This window comes from Malaclemys terrapin, chromosome 4, assembly GCF_027887155.1.
Source record: "Malaclemys terrapin pileata isolate rMalTer1 chromosome 4, rMalTer1.hap1, whole genome shotgun sequence".
NCBI classification, from domain to species: domain Eukaryota; kingdom Metazoa; phylum Chordata; order Testudines; family Emydidae; genus Malaclemys; species Malaclemys terrapin.
Genome location: NC_071508.1, coordinates 80,314,986 through 80,335,588, shown reverse-complemented (window position 1 = coordinate 80,335,588; position 20,603 = coordinate 80,314,986). Strand labels below are relative to the sequence as shown.

General features: G+C 53.0%; 2 protein-coding genes across 6 annotated transcripts in view; one reads left to right on the top strand and one right to left on the bottom strand.

The window, feature by feature from the left end:
- The window catches only part of LARGE2 (LARGE xylosyl- and glucuronyltransferase 2), a 62,170-nt gene extending 51,132 nt beyond the window's left edge, over positions 1-11,038 (bottom strand). For 4 of the 5 annotated variants that reach the window (XM_054024647.1, XM_054024646.1, XM_054024648.1 and 1 more), the window contains exon 1: positions 10,931-11,036. The gene's annotated coding sequence lies outside the window, so the exon portion shown is untranslated. Of the gene's footprint in view, positions 1-10,930 lie in introns of all 5 variants that reach the window. The other variant, XM_054024650.1, reaches the window with a different exon arrangement.
- A 156-nt stretch (positions 11,039-11,194) lies between these two features.
- On the top strand, positions 11,195-19,621 carry PEX16 (peroxisomal biogenesis factor 16). The gene is made up of 11 exons (XM_054026380.1): positions 11,195-11,377; positions 12,263-12,298; positions 13,269-13,345; positions 14,307-14,440; positions 14,893-14,996; positions 15,677-15,757; positions 16,323-16,475; positions 16,783-16,855; positions 17,268-17,387; positions 18,062-18,126; positions 19,246-19,621. The coding sequence occupies exons 1-11, from the start codon at positions 11,248-11,250 to the stop codon at positions 19,302-19,304; spliced, it is 1,032 nt and encodes a 343-aa protein (XP_053882355.1). The 5' UTR covers positions 11,195-11,247; the 3' UTR covers positions 19,305-19,621.
- The last annotated feature ends 982 nt before the right edge of the window (positions 19,622-20,603 follow it).

Sequence of the window (20,603 nt, the reverse complement as noted above, 5' to 3'; positions counted from 1 at the left end):
CAGGAGTGCTGGGAGAGCTCTCTCCCAGGGCTCGGGGGCGACCACACTCGCACTTCAAAGCACTGCTGCGGGAGTGTTCCCGTGGCAGCACTTTGAAGTTTCCAGTGTAGACCTATCCTTAAAGAGCCCTAGCATGCTCCCAAGCCCCAAGATGGCTCCCTTCCGTTAAACTCCATCTCCTCATCATGGAGAATAAACCTGGGAGAACAGACCAGTCTTACACCATTCCAAAGTTCGTCAAAGCCAGACATTGGCACCAGCCCTCTCCAGGAGGCTGTTGGTTCATATACCTTGAATGACTGCACGTTCCATACTACCAGATGGGGAGAGAGGCATCCCTCAGGTCACTAGTTGCCCAACTCTATGAACTAAAGCCAACACTATTCCCAGGTGAGGTTTGAGATCTGGCAGCACGTGCAGACCCCAGAGCTCAGGCGTAATGTGCACCTGCAATCTGCTCTAGCTGCAGCTTCCAACTTGTTTGACCTGCAAAGCATGGTCAAAAGCCTAACCTTAGAGGGACAAAGGCCTGACTCACTCACACGAAGTCCAGGGTGTCATTATCTTGCCAAATGCTGGTGATAAGCAGCAAGCTTAGCTACTGCTACCACCTAGACATCCAGGAGCAGATGGGAATTCAATAAGCATGGGCAACTAGAATCCTTCCCTTTGGAGTTGGAGAGGCATCAAGCACAGCACAAAATACACACTCAGGGCAAGTGCACCAAGAGTGATGCTATAGTATGTAATAGTCCCACACCATATCTAGCTAGTATGGAATCTCCAAGCAGGTTAGAGATGGCAGCAGACAGACAAGAAAGGGAGTTATAATAACTTGTGTTAATAGACTATGAAAGTCTCGCCTGCTTTCCCTCCCTCCTTGAAAACCACACCCCGCCCCCGCTTTTCCTGAATTGTCTTCTGGGGTCTTGTCTTATCTCAGACTGGAAGGTCCTCAGGACAGGAAGCCTCTCCTACTAGGTTTGTAAAACAGATTGAATTAGCCTATTCAATGTCAGTTATAAGTGCAGTCAGGGCCAGCTCCAGGGTTTTGGCCGCCCCAAGCAGCCAAAACCAAAAAAAAAAAAAAAAAAAAGCCGCGGCCGCGATCGGATCCGGAGTGAGGGACCATCCGCCCAATTGCCGCCGAATACCTGGACCTGCCGCCCCTCTCCCAAGCGGCCGCCCCAAGCACCTGCTTGAGAAGCTGCTGCCTGGAGCCGGCCCTGAGTGCAGTTAGCAGGCTCTGCTAAGGGAGCGCATTCTTCTAGGTCACAGTTTTAGTAACTATCTCTGCAGCAAGAGAGAGCTATCAGTTAAGATAGAAACTTCAATTACCCACATGAATGGGGAAAGGGAGCCAGTGGGAATGGGACATGGAATAATTCAGATGAATAGATTGGATAATTGAAGGATCTTCCAGTGTAGTTAACATACAGTGGGGGAAGTCAATTGTGTTTTGCTTAAACAAGGTTCTGATTACGCATTATCCATAGGGATCCTTAATACCATGAGACATCAAGGTCATAGGGAAATAGACCTTTCCAGAGACTGTAGCAACAATCTGCTGCTCCTAATCACCGAGGAGCATCTCACATCAGACTGTCAGAGTCCAAATGCTTCAAATTGTTTACACAGGATCATGACTGAGACCTGTGAAAAATTCACAGCCTGGTGGGATTGATGCTAGGGCAGCCTCTCTTCTCTGGGGTAACAGAGAGGAAGGGGACAAGGCCAGGAAGAGTTTTAAGAAGGTAGCCAAGGCTTGCAGAGGACAGAAAGATATACCTAGTTCAGGACTGGCTGATCCCTGGCTAATAGCCAGAAACCCCAAGCTATTGCTACTCATGTCCAATTGCTGGGTTTCAAATGGCACCATTCACTTCAGATACTGGAGAAACTGCACAGCCTCTTGCTTGAAACTCATTCATTAATTCAGACTGATTATAGGAAAGATAGCACATGGCTAATGATTCGGACAGAGAACGCAGGAACACGGAAATAAGCGGGGGAACCAGAAATGAAAGGTGTTACCTATACAAGCAATTCCAAACAACAACAGGAGCCAAATAATGATAGCTCCAGGCCCTAGATGCATTTCTGGAAAAGGCTTTCTGCACAAGGCAGATACCACTACTCTGTAACTGGGCTCTACACATAGGAGGTGTTATTTAAACAAGACACTGTTCTTTGTCAAGCAGAAAATAGCCTCCTTGGCAATGTATCCTGTCCCAGTTGGAGACAGGAAGGGTAGAGGCACCAGGAAACTGGAGGAGAAGAGTTAATTGAACCTTTCCAAGCTACAAGGCCCAGGGCTAAGTCTGTGTAGTGTGATGGCTTATAACCAGTCTGCCCAGCTCCAGTGATGATGCATGCTAACAGAACAAGGTGTAGTGTTTGGGTCAGCAGGGAGAGTCCCAGTTCAGTTTGTGGAATATTCCAACCCCACTGCATCCTCAGCATGCTTCAGCCAAACCCCAGGGCTTCCCTCCCATTTCTGAAGTCACTCAGGGTGTGCGCGGCATGCAATGGGTCCGGTGCTTTTGTCATCTAGCTCCCACTAACATTGAAGATGAGGCAGGCAGCAGCACTTCAAACTGGATTATTGGATCTTATCCAGCACTGAACTTCTCCCTATGAACTGCAAAAGCCTGCCAAAGTGATGCTTTCCAGACCCCAGAAGGACCATGTAAGTTCTGAGAGGCTTGTTCGTGTCACCAGCATTGCTGTCCAAAGCACTTCTGAGCACAGATTCCTGGGTCTGGTTCAGACTGGCTTCTTCATTTAGATCTGGGTCAGAAAGTTACCCATAAGGCCTTGCTCCCCACAAGATGCCACAGTGAATCAGGCCTCCCATTTTAGGCAGGGCTTGTGTGTCAGGGACTAAAGTAGTCTCTGTATGTCTGTCTGTCCACAGGTTATCTGGGGCTGGTAATTTATTTCAGCTATTCCAGGGGGTATGCTGTGAACTCACAAAGGGGTGGAATAAATAAAGAACGTCAGTGCCCCACAAGTGGCATAGCTAAGCCATGAAGGAGATCCATACAAGGACTCAGGGCCCCTTTCTTCAGCTGTCCCAATCTGAGATTCAGAAAACTAGTGTGGAGAGGCAGAGTCCCACACTACTGGGAGATCATCTCACTAACTGAACAGCCAAACACCTGGTGTAGCAATTGGAGAGCATACCCTCTGGCTTCACAGGAATACCATCTCACCTCTGCTAATACGCTACAAGAGAGTGTCTCTGCCCTAGATATGGAATTGGTACAATGCATTGGCCACTACTCCACGTGTTACAAGCATTAAGGAGGCAATTCCTCCCACCATAGATAAATCCCCAAAGTCTGGGTGCCCCCTGATGTATTTCCATTAACATTTAAATGCACACCCATGTTTCACTACCTATACACCACTTTCTATAGCTGTCTAATGCTGCCGGGTGCTGTAGAATTGCATATGCCAAAGGGGGGTGTGTGTGTGGGTGGGTGTGTATATGTAAACACACCCACACACACTCTTCAGGCTCCTGGAAGTTGTCATTTCAGGCGCTTCTGGTATAGGAGCAGCATTGCCGTGGTAAATATAAGGTTCTGTGCTAGGGTTACCATACGTCCGGATTTTCCCGGACATGTCCGGCTTTTGGGGGCTCAAATCCCCGTCCGGGGGGAAATCCCCCAAAAGCCGGGCATGTCCGGGAAAATCGGGAGGGAGGGCTGAGCCGGGGTCGCGGGGCCGGGCGCGCGGGGCCGGGCCGGGAGCCGGGCCGGGGCCGCGGGGTCGGGCCGCCGAGGGGGTGCGCGGGGCCGGGGGGTCAGGCTGGGAGCCGGGCCGCCGGGGGGGTGCGCTGGGCCGCGGGGTCGGGCCGGGAGCCGGGCCGCCGGGGGGGTGCGCGGGGCCGGGAGCCGGGCTGCCGGGGGGGTGCGCTGGGCAGCGGGGCCGGGAGGTCGGGCCGGGAGCCGGGCCGCCGGGGGGGTGCGTTGGGCCGCGGGGCCGGGAGCCGGGGAGTCGGGCCGGGAGCCGGGCCGCCGGGGGGGTGCGTTGGGCCGCGGGGCCGGGAGCCGGGGGGTCGGGCCGGGAGCCGGGCCGCCGGGGGGGGGGGGGGTGCGTTGGGCCGCGGGGCCGGGAGCCGGGGGGTCGGGCCGGGTAGCTGGGCCGCCGGGGGGGGTGCGTTGGGCCGCGGGGCCGGGAGCCGGGAGCCGGGCCGCCGGGGGGGTGCACTGGGCCGCGGGGCCGGGATCCGGGGGGTGCGCTGGGCCGCCGGGGCCGGGAGCCGGGGGGTGCGCTGGGCCGCCGGGGCCGGGGGGTGCGCTGGGCCGCCGGGGCCGGGAGCCGGGGGGTGCGCTGGGCCGCCGGGGCCGGGAGCCGGGCCGCCGGGGGGGTGCGCTGGGCCGCGGGGCCGGGAGCCGGGGGGTGCGCTGGGCCGCCGGGGCCGGGAGCCGGGGGGTGCGCTGGGCCGCCGGGGCCGGGAGCCGGGGGGTGCGCTGGGCCGCCGGGGCCGGGAGCCGGGGGGTGCGCTGGGCCGCCGGGGCCGGGAGCCGGGGGGTGCGCTGGGCCGCCGGGGCCGGGAGCCGGGGGGTGCGCTGGGCCGCCAGGGGCCGGCTGGCAGTGCTGGGCGGGCCGGGGGTGGTCGGCCGGGGGCCGGGGCCGGCACCCCAGGGCCGCAGCCGACCCAGGCTGGAGCCGCCGGGGGGCCAGCCTGGGCCGCACCTCCTCCCCCCACACCGCCCCTTACCTGCCCAGGCTTCCCGCGAATTAAATGTTCGCGGGAAGCAGGGGAGGGGGCGGAGACTTTGGGGAGGGGGGGGGGGAGGGGGCGGGGCTGGGGGCGGGGCCAGGGCCCCGTGGAGTGTCCTCCTTTTGGAGGCACAAAATATGGTAACCCTATTCTGTGCTCAACTCTACAGGAGTCAGTCTCCCCAAGTACAGTCTAATTCGGCCGATTTTAGCCAGCTAGAGTGCAAGTTACTGGCAGCAGAGCAAGTTGGAGGCACTGAGAGGATAGAGCACTGATTGGACTTGCACAGTCAGCTTACTTTTGGTTTTATCGTCATATCAAGACTAGTGCCAAGTCTGCACTCTCCTCCTTACTGCCCAATAACCACCTGACCCTACCATGTCCATTACCCAAGCTGAGCTTTAACAGTAAGTTGCTGAGAAGCCTGAACTTTGAGTTGCATAGTGGAACACCTCACCCTTACCCCAATCATGGGCCATTTCCCACATACCCCATGTGACAGGGTGCTGAGCAGGAGGATTGCAGAACCAGGCCCCTGCCATGCCAGCCCCATTTAAGTGAATAAAGTCGAGCTGGCTGGAAAGAACCTGCCCTAATTGGGGAATGAGAGCCAGCTGCCAGCCAGGGCCGGCTCTAGGCACCAGCAAAACAAGCTGGTGCTTGGGGTGGCACATTTTTAGGGGCGGCATGGCCGGCGCCAGAATGCTGCCCCTGCCACCCCTAAAAATGTGCCCCGGCCGCCCTAACTCACCTCCGCTGCTACTGCTCGCGCGCCGCTGCTCCCCCTCCCTCCCAGGCTCTCAAACCTGGGAGGGAGGGGGAGATCCCGAGCGGCCACAGTGCACAAAACAGCTGATTTGCATGCCGCTGCTCCCCCTCCCTCCCAGGTTTGAGAGCCTGGGGGGAGGAGGCAGGGCTGGGGATTTGGGGAAGGGGCGGAGTTGAGGCAGGGGTGGGGTAAGAAAAAAACAGGGGGGGGGGGCGCAACCAAAATTGTTTTTGCTTGGGGCAGCAAAAATCCTAGAGCCGGCCCTGCTGCCAGCCCAATTAGTCCAGGGCTATGTAAGCACCTGGGAAGAAGGAAGCAGGGTGGTGGGATGGAGGAGAGCGAGGGAGTGCAGACAGGGAGAAAGCCCTTCCCTTCTGGGGTCAGACACAAAGAACCCAGAGTTGTGTATAGCAAGAAGGTGATAGGCACACAAACTTGTAAATAAAAGCACCAGCGGTTTCAGACTATCTGAGCCTAGCAGAGGCAGGAGCGCTCAGTTACACCCCAATAAGCCCCATAAACCAAGGAAGCCTGAGAGCCTAACTTCCTAGGCAGGGTAATTTCACCTGCTTTGAGCAGCAATGCCCATAGAGCTTTCACCCTTTGCCATCTTCATTATGAAAGCACTAGGGGGCCAGATTGACTAACATGCTAAGTCACTTTCCCGGACAGGCTGGGGTGGAGAACAGAAGTGATTTATCCGAAAAGGAGAGCAGGGAGGGGGAAAAGAAACAGACAGCAGGGAGGTTTGCACCCTGGGTGGAGAAAATGTCAGGATTGGTTTTCTTCCCACAAGTGGACAAAACCAAAGATGTTAAAAATATCTGTGATGTAGACACCTGTAAACTGATGGGGTTTGATGAGTTTACGTTGTACATCACCACCCGGAAAGTTCACAGTGCCAGAACACTGCACAGGCTGGAAAAGGTCATGTCAGAGTTAAGGGAGATGGGAATTGAGCCTGACGAATATCTAGTGAAGCTTTACAAGAAGGAGGAAGAACTAGTGCAGCAAAAGCAAATGGAAGCTAGAGAAGGGAGAGTTGGTTGAGTATGCAGTTCAGAAAATATATTTGGAATGTTATACTCTCAGAAAGGAGGCACGTGTGCACACTCAATATAGATTTCATGATCTGGCCATTTTAAAAAAAAAAATGTGGAAACAATTAGAAGTTTGCGTTCAGGGTAATGTTAATTCTCTTGTAACATGATGTATGTATGATTTGCTACAGTACTGTGTGGGAAATGAAAATGACCCTTTCCTGGCATGACTGGATTATGGGGCCTCTGAAAAAGGCTTTGTACTGTTTTCTAAACCAGACGTCAGAATTGGTGTTTGTATGGAATCCCTTCTAGGAATATTATAAAAATAGACAGTGGACACCTTGGGAGTATAACAGGCCTCTGTCAGAGTGTCCCCTGCTTACTGACAGACTAGCACTGTCTGGTCATATGCCCAAGAGAAGCCAGAGGACTCCAACCATCTGATTGAAGACAAGCTGTTGGGCAGCCTGATCTCAAGCTGCCGTCTGGCAGGGCCTGGGTATTTCATTGAAAAATTATGTCACAGCAGCTCAGATAGTCTGCAGTGGATATCACACTGGCTTGAGTGGTGATGCTGCATGTCCCCAAAGCCAGGGTCAGCACATTCCTGGCATGAAGTCATGCTCAGCACCTCTCAAACATAAGTTGAATTCTTTTTCACGTACCTCTCTTCCGACACTAGATGTTCCTTATGCTCAATACCCCCATCTCCAACTGCTCTGTACAGGAGAACCAAGAGGTGCTGCTGCACATAATGAGAAACTTGACCTAACTCATATGATTAAGAGATGGAAAATGACTATTAGATCCCATCTCCGAACTGGGGCAAGACTGTCCACTGCTGTCTATTCTCCAGGCCTTTGTCACAAACTAGTTTTAAATATGCCCCAGCAGTAGGGCTTCTGATCCACTGTACTTTAAAGGGAGCAGGAACTGTAACACACCACATATTCCCTGGCAGATAAGCCTACTGCAACACTGAGAAGTCCTAGCTTCTAGCCTTCTGTCTGTCTCATTGTGACCTGTACATGCTTTCTTGCCATATAGTCACACAGTGGCTGACAGTTCAAAAGCAAGTGGAGGAAAGGAAAAACCATGCCAAGTCTGCAGGTGAGTCCCCAGTGTATACCAGGGTCCCCTCACAACACACCGGAACCTGCCCAATGACCTTGTGGGGAGCAGAGGGTGGTGCAGGGCATGGAGACTCCATGTTTATAAAGGTACAGTAGAACCTCAAAGTTATGAGCACCAGAGTTACAAACTGACTGGTCCACCTTACACCTCATTGGGAACCAGAAGTACGCAATCAGGCAGCAGAGACAAAACAAAAAGAGCAAATACTATTCAGTACTGTATTAAACGTAAACTACTAAACAAATAAAGGGAAAGTTAAAAAGAATTGACACGGGTAAGGAAACTTTCTGTGTTTGTTTCACTTCAATTAAGATGGTTAAAGGTAGCATTTTTCTTCTGCATAATAAAGTTTCAAAGTCAATGTTCAGTTGTAAACATTTGGAAGAACCACCATAATGTTTTGTTCAGAGTAATGAACAAGCTCTGTTCTGAAGTGTTGGTAACTCTGAGGTTCTACTGTATATCCTGGAGCATTCTTTGAGGCCCCAAAGTTTATTTGGTCTGAACACAGGGATTTTAGTTCTTTGATAGGAAATCTCACAGCTCTCTCCTCCAGGGTCAGATTTTAGCTGATGTTTACACATCCATATTTCACTGGAGGGAATGGAATTAACTTTCCCACATTAATTTCAGAGGTGGATACCAGAGACAGATTCCCCCAAATACCAGGGACCTGTGGATTGTGTTAGTGTAATTGGGGCTCTTCCTTCCCTTCCTCTCTCCGGAGATGAAGAGCAGCAGTCACATCCAACATACAATGGTACAAATACCCTAGACTCCGGTATCAGAGGGGTAGCTGTGTTGGTCTGAATCTGTAAAAAGCAACAGAGGGTCCCTGTGGCACCTTTAAGACTAACAGAAGTATTGGAGCATAAGCTTTTGTGGGTGAATGCCCACTTCATCAGACGCAAGTGATGAAGTGGGCATTTGTAGATCAATCTCTGATAATTTTCATATGACTTAACATTGTGCCTCTTCATATAACCTTGTGGTGGGTCTACCCATGTGTGACCTCTGTTTTCATGGAACTTTGTATCAAAGCCTCATTTAGAAACTTTGCATTGCCCTTGGTATAATATTATAGCCCCTAAGGATAGAATAAGATAGAAGAAACATTTATTTTTGCTAGCAGTAGAACAAGAGCTCTCCCCCCCACTCTTAATCAATTGCCCTGTTGAATGAATGAGGTGTGAATGAGCAAGGCATGGAAGGCAGCACCTCCAGACAGCCTCAACTGTTGGAGAGGGGCTGGGAGCCAGACCCAAGGACAATAAAACGTGTCAAGTGGGCTCATTAAAGACAAGCAGACATACCCACGGCCTCGGGGGTTAGAAGCAAGCACCTTCTTTTGGAAACACCCTCTTTGCAGCATTGGGACAACACTCAAAAGAAAGCAGCACAAAGGACCAATGGACACAGACACAGAGTTTAAATCTGGTATAGATTTGCATAAGAGGAAAGCTGCTATAAAAGTGAGGTGTCTTGCAAAGGACCCCGGGTCTCGTCTTGTCAACATGGGAGCATCGATCCGGATCGGCAGAAGCCCGGCTCCACCCCCTCCCCCATTTAACTCACCTGGCCAGTGAAGTTAAGGGGAGCAACTAATTGGTAACAACAAGACGGAGTGTGTTTGTGTGTGTGTGAGTGTAAGTGTAATATATTATATGCATATAATACAGTGTTAATAAATACATGTATTACTAATAAATGTGGCGTTTTGCCTTATTCCCCCTGAAAAGATCCTGTGCAGTACTTTAAGTACAACACATTCACCCACGAAAGCTTATGCTCCAATACTTCTGTTAGTCTTAAAGGTGCCACAGGGACCCTTTGTTGCTAGACTCCCAGGAAATTCCAGCTAGTGCCCCCTCCTTCTAGAAATCTCAATGCCTCTTTGCCTTTCACTGACAGCTGGTTAGCCCATCAGCAGGGCTCACAGCCCTAAATTAAGGTTCCCTGCAGAGTTGTACTGGAGGTTTCAAACCTATTCATTTATGTGAAGCACTCCCCACTTCGAGATCCTAACCCTCTCCCTAGCTTTACCACAAGCCTCAAAGGGCAGTGGCCCCATTACACATTTTTAACCCCACCCGTGTTCTTCAATCCCCTCCCTCTTAACTTCATTAAATCTTTTCTACAAGAATTTCAGAAGCTTTTACTCACTCTCCACCCCCAAACTGACTATTTTTTGCCTTTACACTGATCCTTCTGATACACCCAGGCTGTATGAGAGTTTAGGGCTGCTGAAAAGGTGCCAAACTGATGGCCCTAAAAATTAAGACACCCCCCAAAAAAATATTGGTAGCATAGACAGTAGGAAAGCAAGCACCCCAACACTGCCCTGCCACTCTGCAGTATTATGATGAGAGTGCTCTAATGCACAGAACACTTCACAAATCATGTCACAAGCCCTAGAGAGTCTGACTCCTCTCCTGGCTCTGGGAAAAGCAAAATAAAGGGGGAAAAGAGGAGCTCAGACTCCATGACTTATTAATACTTGGTTTCTCTACTGAGTCTGACAACAAAGAGGCCAGTTAAAGCTGCATCAAAACTATGTGGACATCTTCCTACCGGGAAATGAATGAGACCTACCAACTCATCTCACAATGGGCACTGAACAGCCCCAGGGTAGGACAGTACCGACCCAGCCTACACTGAATCCAGCAACCTCAAAGGCCAAGGTTTGGTGAGGCCATCACCGACCCGCTCCCTGCCCGAACCTGCATCTCTGTTACGGGCTGTTCAGGGTGTTAAAGGGATACCTGCCTCCTGCTTCCCTCGCTTTTCCCACACTCACTCCCGGGGCTGAAGGAGCGAGGCGGGAGCCGCACTTCAGCGGGCCTGGGGAGGGCGGCCCCCGGGGTCCTGTGGGGCGGCTCGCACGGCATGGAAAGGGGCCGAGCCCCCCGCTGTCATCACACCCCGAAAGGGTTCGCGGGGCGTCTCGCTATTCAGCGCTGCTGCCGCTCAGCCTGGGGCCACATCGGCTCATTTCTGCGCAGAGCCGAGCCGACGGGGAGCCCTGCCCGGCAGCAGCGCTGAGCCCGGGCCGGCGGGAGGGGGAGGAAGGCTCCGGAGCGTCTCAAGAGAAGAGTGGCCTGAACCGGAGGGGAGCAGGGGGCGCCCGGGCAGGGCTCAGCGCAGGGCCGCTCACACCCCCGGCTGGGCACCTCCCGGGGCAGGTGCCGCAGCCCCCGGCCGCCCGGACTCTCCGCCCCGCGGCGCCGCAAGGCTCGCGCCGCCCCGTACCTGAGGCCGGCGCGCGCTGCTGCTGCCGCAGGCGGCTTCTCCGGCTGCCGCCGCGCTCGCTGCCTCTCAGCCCTTTAAATCACCTCCTCCCAGTCCCGGCTGCGGACCCAGCCGCTCCGCGCTCGATTCATCCGCCTCGCTGCTCTGCGCTCGATTCAAGAGGCTAGCGGGTCTTGGCAGATTGCGGGGCTTACCGCCCTCGGTGCGCAGGCGCAGAGGGAGAATCCGGCGTGTGAGTAGCTCAATGCGCAGGCGCGCAGCTTCCTACCCGGAAGTGTGTGCGGGCCGGCGGTGGAACTAAGTGGTCCCGGGGAGCCATGGCCGCCGCCGCGCCCCTGGGGAGGCTGCGGCGCCTGTGTCACCGCTACCAGGAGTACGTGAGGCAGCACCCGGCCGCCACTGCGCAGCTGGAGGGCACCGTGCGGGGCCTCTCCTACCTGCTGCCAGGTACCGGGGCGAGCGAGCCTAGAGCGCCCGTCTCTACGGGTAGCTGGGGCAGGAACCCAGGCGTCCTGCCCGGCGACAGACCCCGCTCCCCGGGGAGTCGGGCAGGAACCCGGGTGTCCAGACTCGGTCTGATGAGAACTCTGGGAGTGCCTCCTCCACCTGTGCTACAGAGAAGTCTGCTCCACCTCTGTTAGCCAGTCCCTCCCATTAAACAATGGGGTGTTTTATTGATCTGTCACGAGTTGCATTGACAGGGTCCCACTACATCATAACCATCGTAAATAAGGTCCATCTGCATTGGCTCGAGTTACTAAGGTTCAGATAAAGATGGACTTGTATATCTGCGATTCACACGCTGCTGTGCTAGCAGGATCAGCCTGCTCTGAACTCAGGCATGTGGTGGAGAAGACAATGAAGGGCCTTGCTTCAGGTGTAGCTCATACTGTGCTTGGTCGTTTAATAAAGTAAAAAAAAAAAACTGAATGCATGGTTAAAATATTTTGGCACGTCACCTTTGGCCTGTAAGACCCCCAAGAAATGAAGGAGCATCTGTCATCAGCCTGCAGGACACCCACCCTCACCTGCTGGACTTGCACAGATATTGGAAGGTTGAAGAAAAAATAAAGCCTCATCTAGTACTTGGCCAGAAAGAGGCAGAGCAATGGGAAGGGGAGGGAGTAACCTGTTGTTGTTTTGAAGGCAGGAGAATATTAATCTCTGGGCTCCTTGAGAGACATCCTTGATGAATACTTCAAACCCTTTTACTAAGCTCAGAATTCCCTATCAGCATTGATTAAAGTAATTATTTCCCTCTGAAGCAATGATTGTGGTGGTTTTCAGCAGCATGACAGAATCCTCCTCTGACATCTCTCCTTTATTTCCCAGGTCGCTTTTCTGATTCCCACGAACTTTCTGAGCTTGGTATGTATGCTGATGAATTGATATGCGGCACCAGAACTGTGCCATCTGCATCTGTGTTGTGTAGATAATGGCAGACTTTGGGGAGGGTGGGGCTGAGCATTGTACTAGGGAAAGAGGTGCAGGTCTGAAATCAGAGCGCTGCTGCTGCGTGGCTGGGATTATTCAGTGTCTGTGGTTTCCTAATGCTCTTGCAAGTGTCGCTTCAGGTGGGGCAGTGTGAGGTGAGGCATTCCCTTGGGTGTGATGGGAATGTTTGTTTCTTTGCCAGCGGCTAGTCTAGGCTCTCATGGGGCTCCCTGTTTCCTCTGGTGCTAATGGCTGCTATTTGGCCATTGGTTTTGTTACATTTGTTAACCTTGCCTTCCTGAACCAACTAGCAGGTGGGTACTCTTTTTCATGTGTTGTAGGAACCTGGTGATCTGAAGCTCTATACCAGCTGCTGTTTGAATAAAACCAAAAAGAGTGGCTATGTTACTAACTTGGAGTTGGCCAGAGACCCTGCCCCACAGCAAGCTCAGTCTATCTCCCACTCTGTCTGGGGTCAAATTCCTGGAACATAGATAGTCCTTGCTTAAAACTCATCATTCTCTTAACTTTGCTGTTGGCTGCATTGCCTCTCTCAGCCATCAGGAGTCTGTCTATCCCATCTAGGGTTGCCAACTTTGGTTGGACAAAATCCTGAAGGTTTCATCACATGACATTATCTTTAATTAAAGATTAAGCCATGCGGGCAGGGGACTGGACTCAATGACCTCTCGAGGTCCCTTCCAGTCCTAGAGTCTATGAATTCCTGGAGACTCCAGGACAATCCTGGAGGGTTGGCAACCGTAATTCCACTGAGGTGAATGAATGGTTGGGAAGATTTTTCTCCTGAACACTCAGCTTCTGCCATATCCTATGACTGGGTGGGGAGAGGGTTCAGTCAGTGGCTGGATCTCTTTCCCATGTGAATCACTGTCTTCTTTTCCAGTGTACTCTGCCTCCAACCTCCTGGTGCTGTTAAATGACTGGATCCTCCGAAAGGAGCTACAGCGGACCCTGCCTGTGGTGAGGCTCTTGTGCACGGGGGGAGGGTTTGGCACATGCATTTCCCATGCTCATCTGCAGAGGCTGTGCTTCTAGAAATATTTCTGTAGAAGCTACTGGGCCAGATTCCAGTCCCTGCTGCAACCCCATTACACTGTTCCACTCTGGTGGCATAAAGGGGCCGGAACAGCCCTCTGAATATGTGGCATGCACTAGTGCTATGCTGTCCTGGCTTGCTGGCCCTGGCATGCGGGAGTGACCAGAGAACTCTGCACTTTGGCAATTCTGGGCTGTACAGAAGTCCCTAGGCAGCCCGCGTAAGGCTGCCATAAATTAGAGAAGCCTCTGACTTATGCTCTGGACCACACCAGTCACTGAGAAGCTCAGAATCTGGGATGCACAAGGGAGGTATAAAGCCACCTTTGCCCTTCCCCTCTCCTGGACTGCTTCTCCTGACTGGTGCAACACAAAATCAGGCCCCTTGGGTCTCCCTTTACGCCATTCTATGTACAGTAAAACAAAAAGAAATCCAAGCCCAACCCTGACTGCTTCTTTCCTGTAAGAATCTCTCCATACCCCAAGCCAGCCTTCAGCGATCACTGTGTTAGAAAGGCCTCTGTTCTGATAACCTGCCTGTTCTGTGGGCTTGGATGTGTCAGGCCCTGTGCCAGCTGAAGAATGCAAGTCTGTAGCCAGGATCTCAGCTGTATAGTGAACAAGAATGTTGAACTGGATGGCCTAACTGGCTTTTCACTGCTGAAGGCTACGTATGAAATGAGTGGGATCTCAGCCAGTCCTTTTCATCAGTGGGCTACACAGTGTCTGAAAGGAAATCTGCCATTTATTCCCAGGAGCCCCCATCTAACCCCTCCTTGGTTCACCCTGAAAGTAGAACTTTCAGACTGGGCCGGACTTACACCCCACGTGACACACAGCCAGACGCTGCTGACTCTCACTCTCTCCCCTTCTTTGTGTTTTGCAGTCGCTACCCCAGCAGAAGTTGCTGACATGGCTGAGTGTGCTCGAGTGTGTGGAAGTCTTTGCGGAGATGGGGGCTGCCAAGGTGTGGGGTGAGATGGGCCGATGGACCATCATCATCCTCATCCAGCTGGCTAAGTGAGTGCTGCAGGTGGAGGGAGGAGGGTGTATGTGTACAGAAAGGGACGGGGTAGAGGGCTCGTTGGCACAGGCTCATGAGTGAGATGTTACCTAGTGAGCATCCAGCAGATCTGATCTCATGGAAGAAGATGGTGCAAGCCTGTTCCATGAGACTGTGCATGTTTGGGGCTGCACAGGACGTTAGATTTCCCACTGCTGGAGATGCTCACCTTTGTGGTGCTCCTGGCTGTGGTAAGGCAGTGTTCAGAGTAAGGGTGAAGAAGGGACAGCCAATGATGAGCTGTGTTGGTTCCTGTTGCCATGTGCAGAGTGGCTGTCGGCCCCATTCGCTCAGTGCAAAGCAGAGGTTGTGTGTTCCCTGTCTCCTATGGCTGCTGCCTCACCAGGAAGCTGGGTTTCTGTAGTGTGTGCCTGATGCTTACACCTCCTGGCTTGTCTGTGCCCCATAGAGCCATCCTGCGCCTCCTGCTCTTGCTATGGTACAAAGCTGGTATCCAGACATCTCCTCCGATTGTGCCACTGGACAGGGAACAGCAGCAGCTCCAACCAGAAGGTGAGTCCATTGCACTGGGATTGCCTCAGCTTCTTGCTACTTACCAGACATTTGGGGTAGTTTGGAGACTTTGGGGGGCACAGTGGAGTTGGGTGTGTCATCCAGTTAGTCCTGCTTGAAAGTCCTCCTTAACCGAGTGGTTTGGGCAACAGGGAAGTTGTAAGAATTCCACAAGCCAAGCTGCCAGAACTGTGCTACTCTCCAGTACCATCCTTCTCCACAGCAGGCACCTACGCACCCCTTGGTTAACTTAACAGTACTGCTCCCTTAGACTGTCAGCCCTAATGGGATAATGGGCCTAAGCCTGGTCTAGCAAAGAAGGCTACAAGACTGGCTAGAGGTGCATTAGCAGAGCTGGGGGAAGGGGAGGCAAGGTTGGAGTAGCAGCTGCATGTGCAACCATGTACCTTCCTGCACTTTGCTTGGCTCTGCTCAATGTTAGCAGTTTCAGAAAAGCCAGACTTAATAGCTTAAACATAAAGCCATCAGATATAAAGCACTCGGACTAGCTGGCCTCATGCAGTTAGTACTCGAGAGGGAGGAGAAGGGGCTGCGATGAGAACTTTGTCCTGGGAGAGAGTGCGCTTGTGCCACCTCAGAGCAGTGTTAACAGAGAGCTGCAGGGAAGTTTTACCCAGAGTTGCAGCCTTGATCTCACTGTGGTGCCTCTCTCCTGGCAGACAAGGAGGGCAGCTCAGCAGGGAAGGAACAGACATATGTTGGGAGGCGCTCCAGCCGTGTTGTGAGGTCCCTCGAAAGCAGTAAGTACCTCTCCCTGGTCAGCTTGTGCCCTGGCACAGGCCCTGACACTTGCTGTGTCTGCCTCGACTCTGTGGCCAGGCTACTGGTTCTTTTGGAGTGTAACCAGCGGGAGCTCGCTGACTTACCCAAGCGGGTGCTGTTCCCACCACTGGCCTATTTCCCTCCCCCGCCACCACCACCACCACCACTGAGAGCAACAGGGTTGGTGCTTGTGCTGGGACTGGCATCAGGATCATTTCAGCCTAGGCTTACCTGTGTCATGGGATAAGTCTTCAGAATGACTGTTCAGCTCCCCGTGCTTTGAAGTAGCCAGATCCCCAGGGAAGCCTTCTCTGACTATCTGCCCCAGCTCCTAGGGGAGCGCCCTCTGTGTTGGCTATAACCAGCTGTTTCTCCGTGCTTGGGGAAAGCCAGAGCCACAGCCTCTGCCATGTGGCTGTAGTCCTCAGAGTTCTCCCATTCCAACCCCTTCTCTGGGTGTCACTGAAAGGCCAGCGTTTATGTACTGGATGCTTGAGAAAGACACAGTTTGCATTAGAAACCTTGTCTGCAACTCTGTTTCAGCCCCAGCCTTGCAATCCAGACATTGGGGGTCTCCCCAACAGAGGGAGGGAAAACAGAACCGAAGAGCGGAGGAGATGAACCAGGCTCCCACCCCTCTGGGGCTTCAGGAAACCATTGCAGAATCTGTCTACATCACCCGGCCTCTGTTCCATTGTATCCTAACTTGGCTTTTGTTAGTGCCTGCAGTGTGCCTTGTACCCCACCGGAGTACTACAGCTTCAGTGTGCAGCCTTCCATGCAGCTGTTCATGAATGAACAGGCACAGAAGGGGCTCTAGCCAGGGTCCCTGTGTGTGCTCAGCCATTTGGGCTAGAAGAGCGGGTCATGCCAGCCTCTTCCATGGGGCCCTTACAGCACTGACTTGTTACAGCTTAATCTTGTAGGGCTACCTGGAGGGTCATTTTGCCTGCTGCTGCCAACCATGTCTGTTCTCTCCTTTCCTTGACCCTACTGCTCCCAGTGTTGAGTTTAGGCATATGGGGCCAGAGATCATGGAAGCCCTGGCTCCTCTCGGGAATCCTGGATATCACAAGGTCAGTTGGAGGAAGGCTTCCGCGTTGGGTTCCATTTGGGTGTTTTGGGGCTGAACTCCCAGTCCTGTTTGTCTCAGTTGTCCCCATTTGATCCCATTGCTGCCCTGCTGTTCTGTGCTGTGTAGGCCCTTCAGGCAGAAGTAGCAGTGCGGGGCGGGGGTGCAGCTGCAGGTGGGAGCAGTTATTTGTGACAGCAAGAAGTCCCACGCCAAGATTCTGAGGATCCGCCCCTGCAGCATCTTCACACTGCACTATCCCTAGCTGGGTGGTTAGCCTTTCCTCTGAAGGGGAGCAGGGAAGCCTGCTCAGTGGTCCACTTCACATGGCGCTGAGAGCGGCAGGGACTAGATGCTAAAACTCCCGTGCTGTGGCCATGGATCTCCGAGTTAACTCCCTGCCCTTCTCTTTCCAGCCTAAGTTTACTGAGTGATATGAAAGACTTGAATAAGCGAGAGCGCTTGGAGCTGAGACGCCGAACCATCCTGCTGCTGTACTACCTGCTGAGATCTCCTTTTTATGACCGATACTCAGAGTAAGGGGTCCTGCTGGCTGTTCTGAATCTAGCCCCTATAAAGGAGCCAGTCTCCCAACAGGATATTTGATGAGCGAGGTGCTCTAAGAATATAACAGTGGCTATACTGGGTCAGACCAAGGGTCCATCTAGGCCAGTATCCTGTCTTCTGACAGTGGCCAATGCCAGGTGCCCCAGAGGGAATGAACAGAGGTAATTTTGAGTGATCCATTCCTGGTATCCAGTCTCTGCTGTCAGTCAGAGGTTTAGGGACACGCAGAGCAGGGGGTTGTGTCCCTGCCCATCCTGGCTAATAGCCATTGATGGGCCTATCCTCCATGAACTTATCTAGTTCTTTTTTTAACACAGTTATACTTTGGGCCTTCACTAAGGGGCTTTGATGCCTCTACCTAGCTAGGAAGCCAGAGTGGGTTCAGGCTCTATTGAAGATCTCAAGCATCTTTCACTCTGACCTGTTTCACCTGCGTCACTGTTGTTTGCATTAAAATCCTGACATGGGAAGTTGTGGGGAGCTGGCAGTTTGGGGGTGCAGGATATTCAAGGGCAGCAAAGCAGCTGAGTTGAGAGAAATCCAATTCCCATTACCGAAGGAGGAGGCCTCTTCTAGTGCATTCGGCGGACTGGAACGTGAGGTCATTGCACTGGCCTCATCCACACTTTTTCTATTCCCCTAGGGGCCGGATCCTCTTCCTGCTCCGCCTGCTGGCTGATTATGTTCCCGGAGTCGGGTTAGTCACGCGTAAGTAGGCAGCTGTAGTGGCTGCATTTCCACCGGGAAGGACTGGAGCTGGGGGTGGGCTGTATGTCACAGGCTAGAGCCTAACTGGCAAAGGAGTGAGGAAAAGCCCCTGGGATATTTGCCACCAGAATACCTACCATTAACACTCATGTGCTGGTTTAAATCCAAACAGTAAGGGGTTAAATATTGTAGGGACTTAAGCGCCATGATTGTAATCATTCATATACCCCCCCCAGCCAGAGCTGGCTGGATTCCAGTCCTGGGTTCCCTGCACAGCTCTGCCAGTGCACCTCAGTCCTGACCTCCAGTGCACACTGCTGTGCTGATCCTGCTATGCGCCCCATACACAGCTCTGCTGATGCCCCTCCATCCCATCTTCACCCACCTCATAAGCACTGAGCTGTACAAAGCACAACACAGAGTGAGGAGTAACCCTCTCCAAATTGCTACCAGGGACACTTACTCCAAGGTAGTTTTGGATGGACTGTGAATTAAAGAATGGAAACAATCTTGCATTTCTCTAGCACCTCTTCCAAAAGGACCCCAAAGCACTTTACAATCTTCAATCCAGAGTCTCCTCTCTTCTTCCACTTCCTGCTGAAACACAGCCCTCTCTGGAGTGGAGTGCTTCTACGGAAGCAGCGTAACATACATAGCAGCACTACATGAGTTTAGCCAGGAACTGAGGGAGACTGTGTCTTTGCAGCTGATCTTTGGTGCTGAGTTGGGTTACTGCCCCTTCCCTATACTTCGGCTGGGGCTCTCCTATCCCACAGGTTTCTTCCTGTGTGGGCAGCAGCAGTCCTGAGGCAGAGGGGAAAGCCCTTCTCCAGTGCACAGGTGTCAGTGCACCTCACCTGTTGCCTCTGTTGTCCAAATTTCAAGGGTCATACGAGTCTTGTCCTGCTCTCCTCCTGGTGGGCACATCAGCACCACCACCCAGCGTGGCACAGTTGGTGATTTTGCTTGGGGAAAAGCTAGGAATGGCATAATGGGAGGCTGTGGGCTGGGATTGAGGGGCACCAGCAGAGATGTGTGGCAAATCCATGCTCAAGTGTACATCTTTAAAATGTTGTTCCCCACTCTGGCTCACCTGGTCCCTCTGTTCTCTCATTTCAGGACCAATGATGAATTACCTGCCAGCTTGGCAGAAAATCTATTTCTATAACTGGGGCTGATGGAGAAGTGGCCCTTTACTGCTGTGACCGGGGCTGGCTCAGAGTGGCGACAGGATGTCTCTGGAGGGCGAGCTGGCTGGAGGGATGTTTCTATCGTATCTATTTTTCAGTTAAACCATTGATTAGAGACTCCCATTCTCCAGGGGGCTTGTACCTTTTTTTACATAGCTAGCTGTGAACAATGGACCCTACGTGGGGTGAGAGACCTTTGCCACCCCAAGCCTGTACAATACTGTGGCTTCAGTGCTGGTCCAGGACCTCTTTTATAAGCACTTGGCTTTTGTATGGCTGCACAGTAATAAAGTCAGGCAGTGGCACCAGTGCTTTTGGGACTGTCTGTCTGCTCTGGGTGCTGGGACCGATCCTGTGCCCGGCTTGTGTTAGTGAGACCTTTCCCTCCTTGCCCAAACTGTTGGAGGGTTCTTCCTGCTACAGAAGCTGGCTGTGCTGAAGAGGCAGCCTAAGAGCCTCTGGCCTCCCAGGATTTCTTCCCCAGTCTGAGTTCTCTGCCCTGGGCTGCAGCTCCCTTCCCCCCAGGGTAGCCCACAAGGTCATTCGGGGTGTTCGTCCCATACAGGGCTGCTGGTCCGGTAACACAGCTGTGTGCGGGGGCAAGAGAGCTTTGCAAGGCAGGAACATTCTTTCCTCCCTCCAGCTACTAGTTTGGGGGCATCTCAGGCTGCTGGGCAGCTGACCCCCACCACAGCTAGCTCTAGCAGCAAGGCCCACCTCTGCAGTTCCCTGTTTCAGGGATTCTCACTTATTGCTATGGCCACCATCTGTCACTTCAGTGCTCTTTCCCCTGGAGAATGCAGGGCTCCATCATGCCCAGGTGCTGCTCAGCTGGCATCTGCCTTGTCCACAGGTGGGACTTTTGGTGGTTGGTTCAGGCTGTTTAATTTCCTGCAGCTCTCCTGTGGGTATTGCATGCCACAGTTTGTACATTGCGTTTCTAGCAGCTAATGTACGCTAAAAGGGCTTGCTGAGCAGCTGCCAACCAGAGAGTGGGGGCTGGAAAGCAATGCTGAGGGGGCTGGTCAATGCGGGGAGTTCAGACAAATCAATTCAACCAACATTTATGTATGTGCAAAGCTAAATGGCCAGGGCCCAGCTGAGCCCTAGAGCAACTAAAGAAATGGGGGGGGGGGGGGGGGTTAGTATCTTTGCTGGCTGAGGAATGGTAGAGGGAAATGCAGCACTGTTCTGCCAGAACTATGCACGGAGCAGCCGGGGGGATAGACTCCCATTCACAGAACTACAGAACATCTGGCCCTGGAGTGTGAGGTGTGTTCTAGCCCT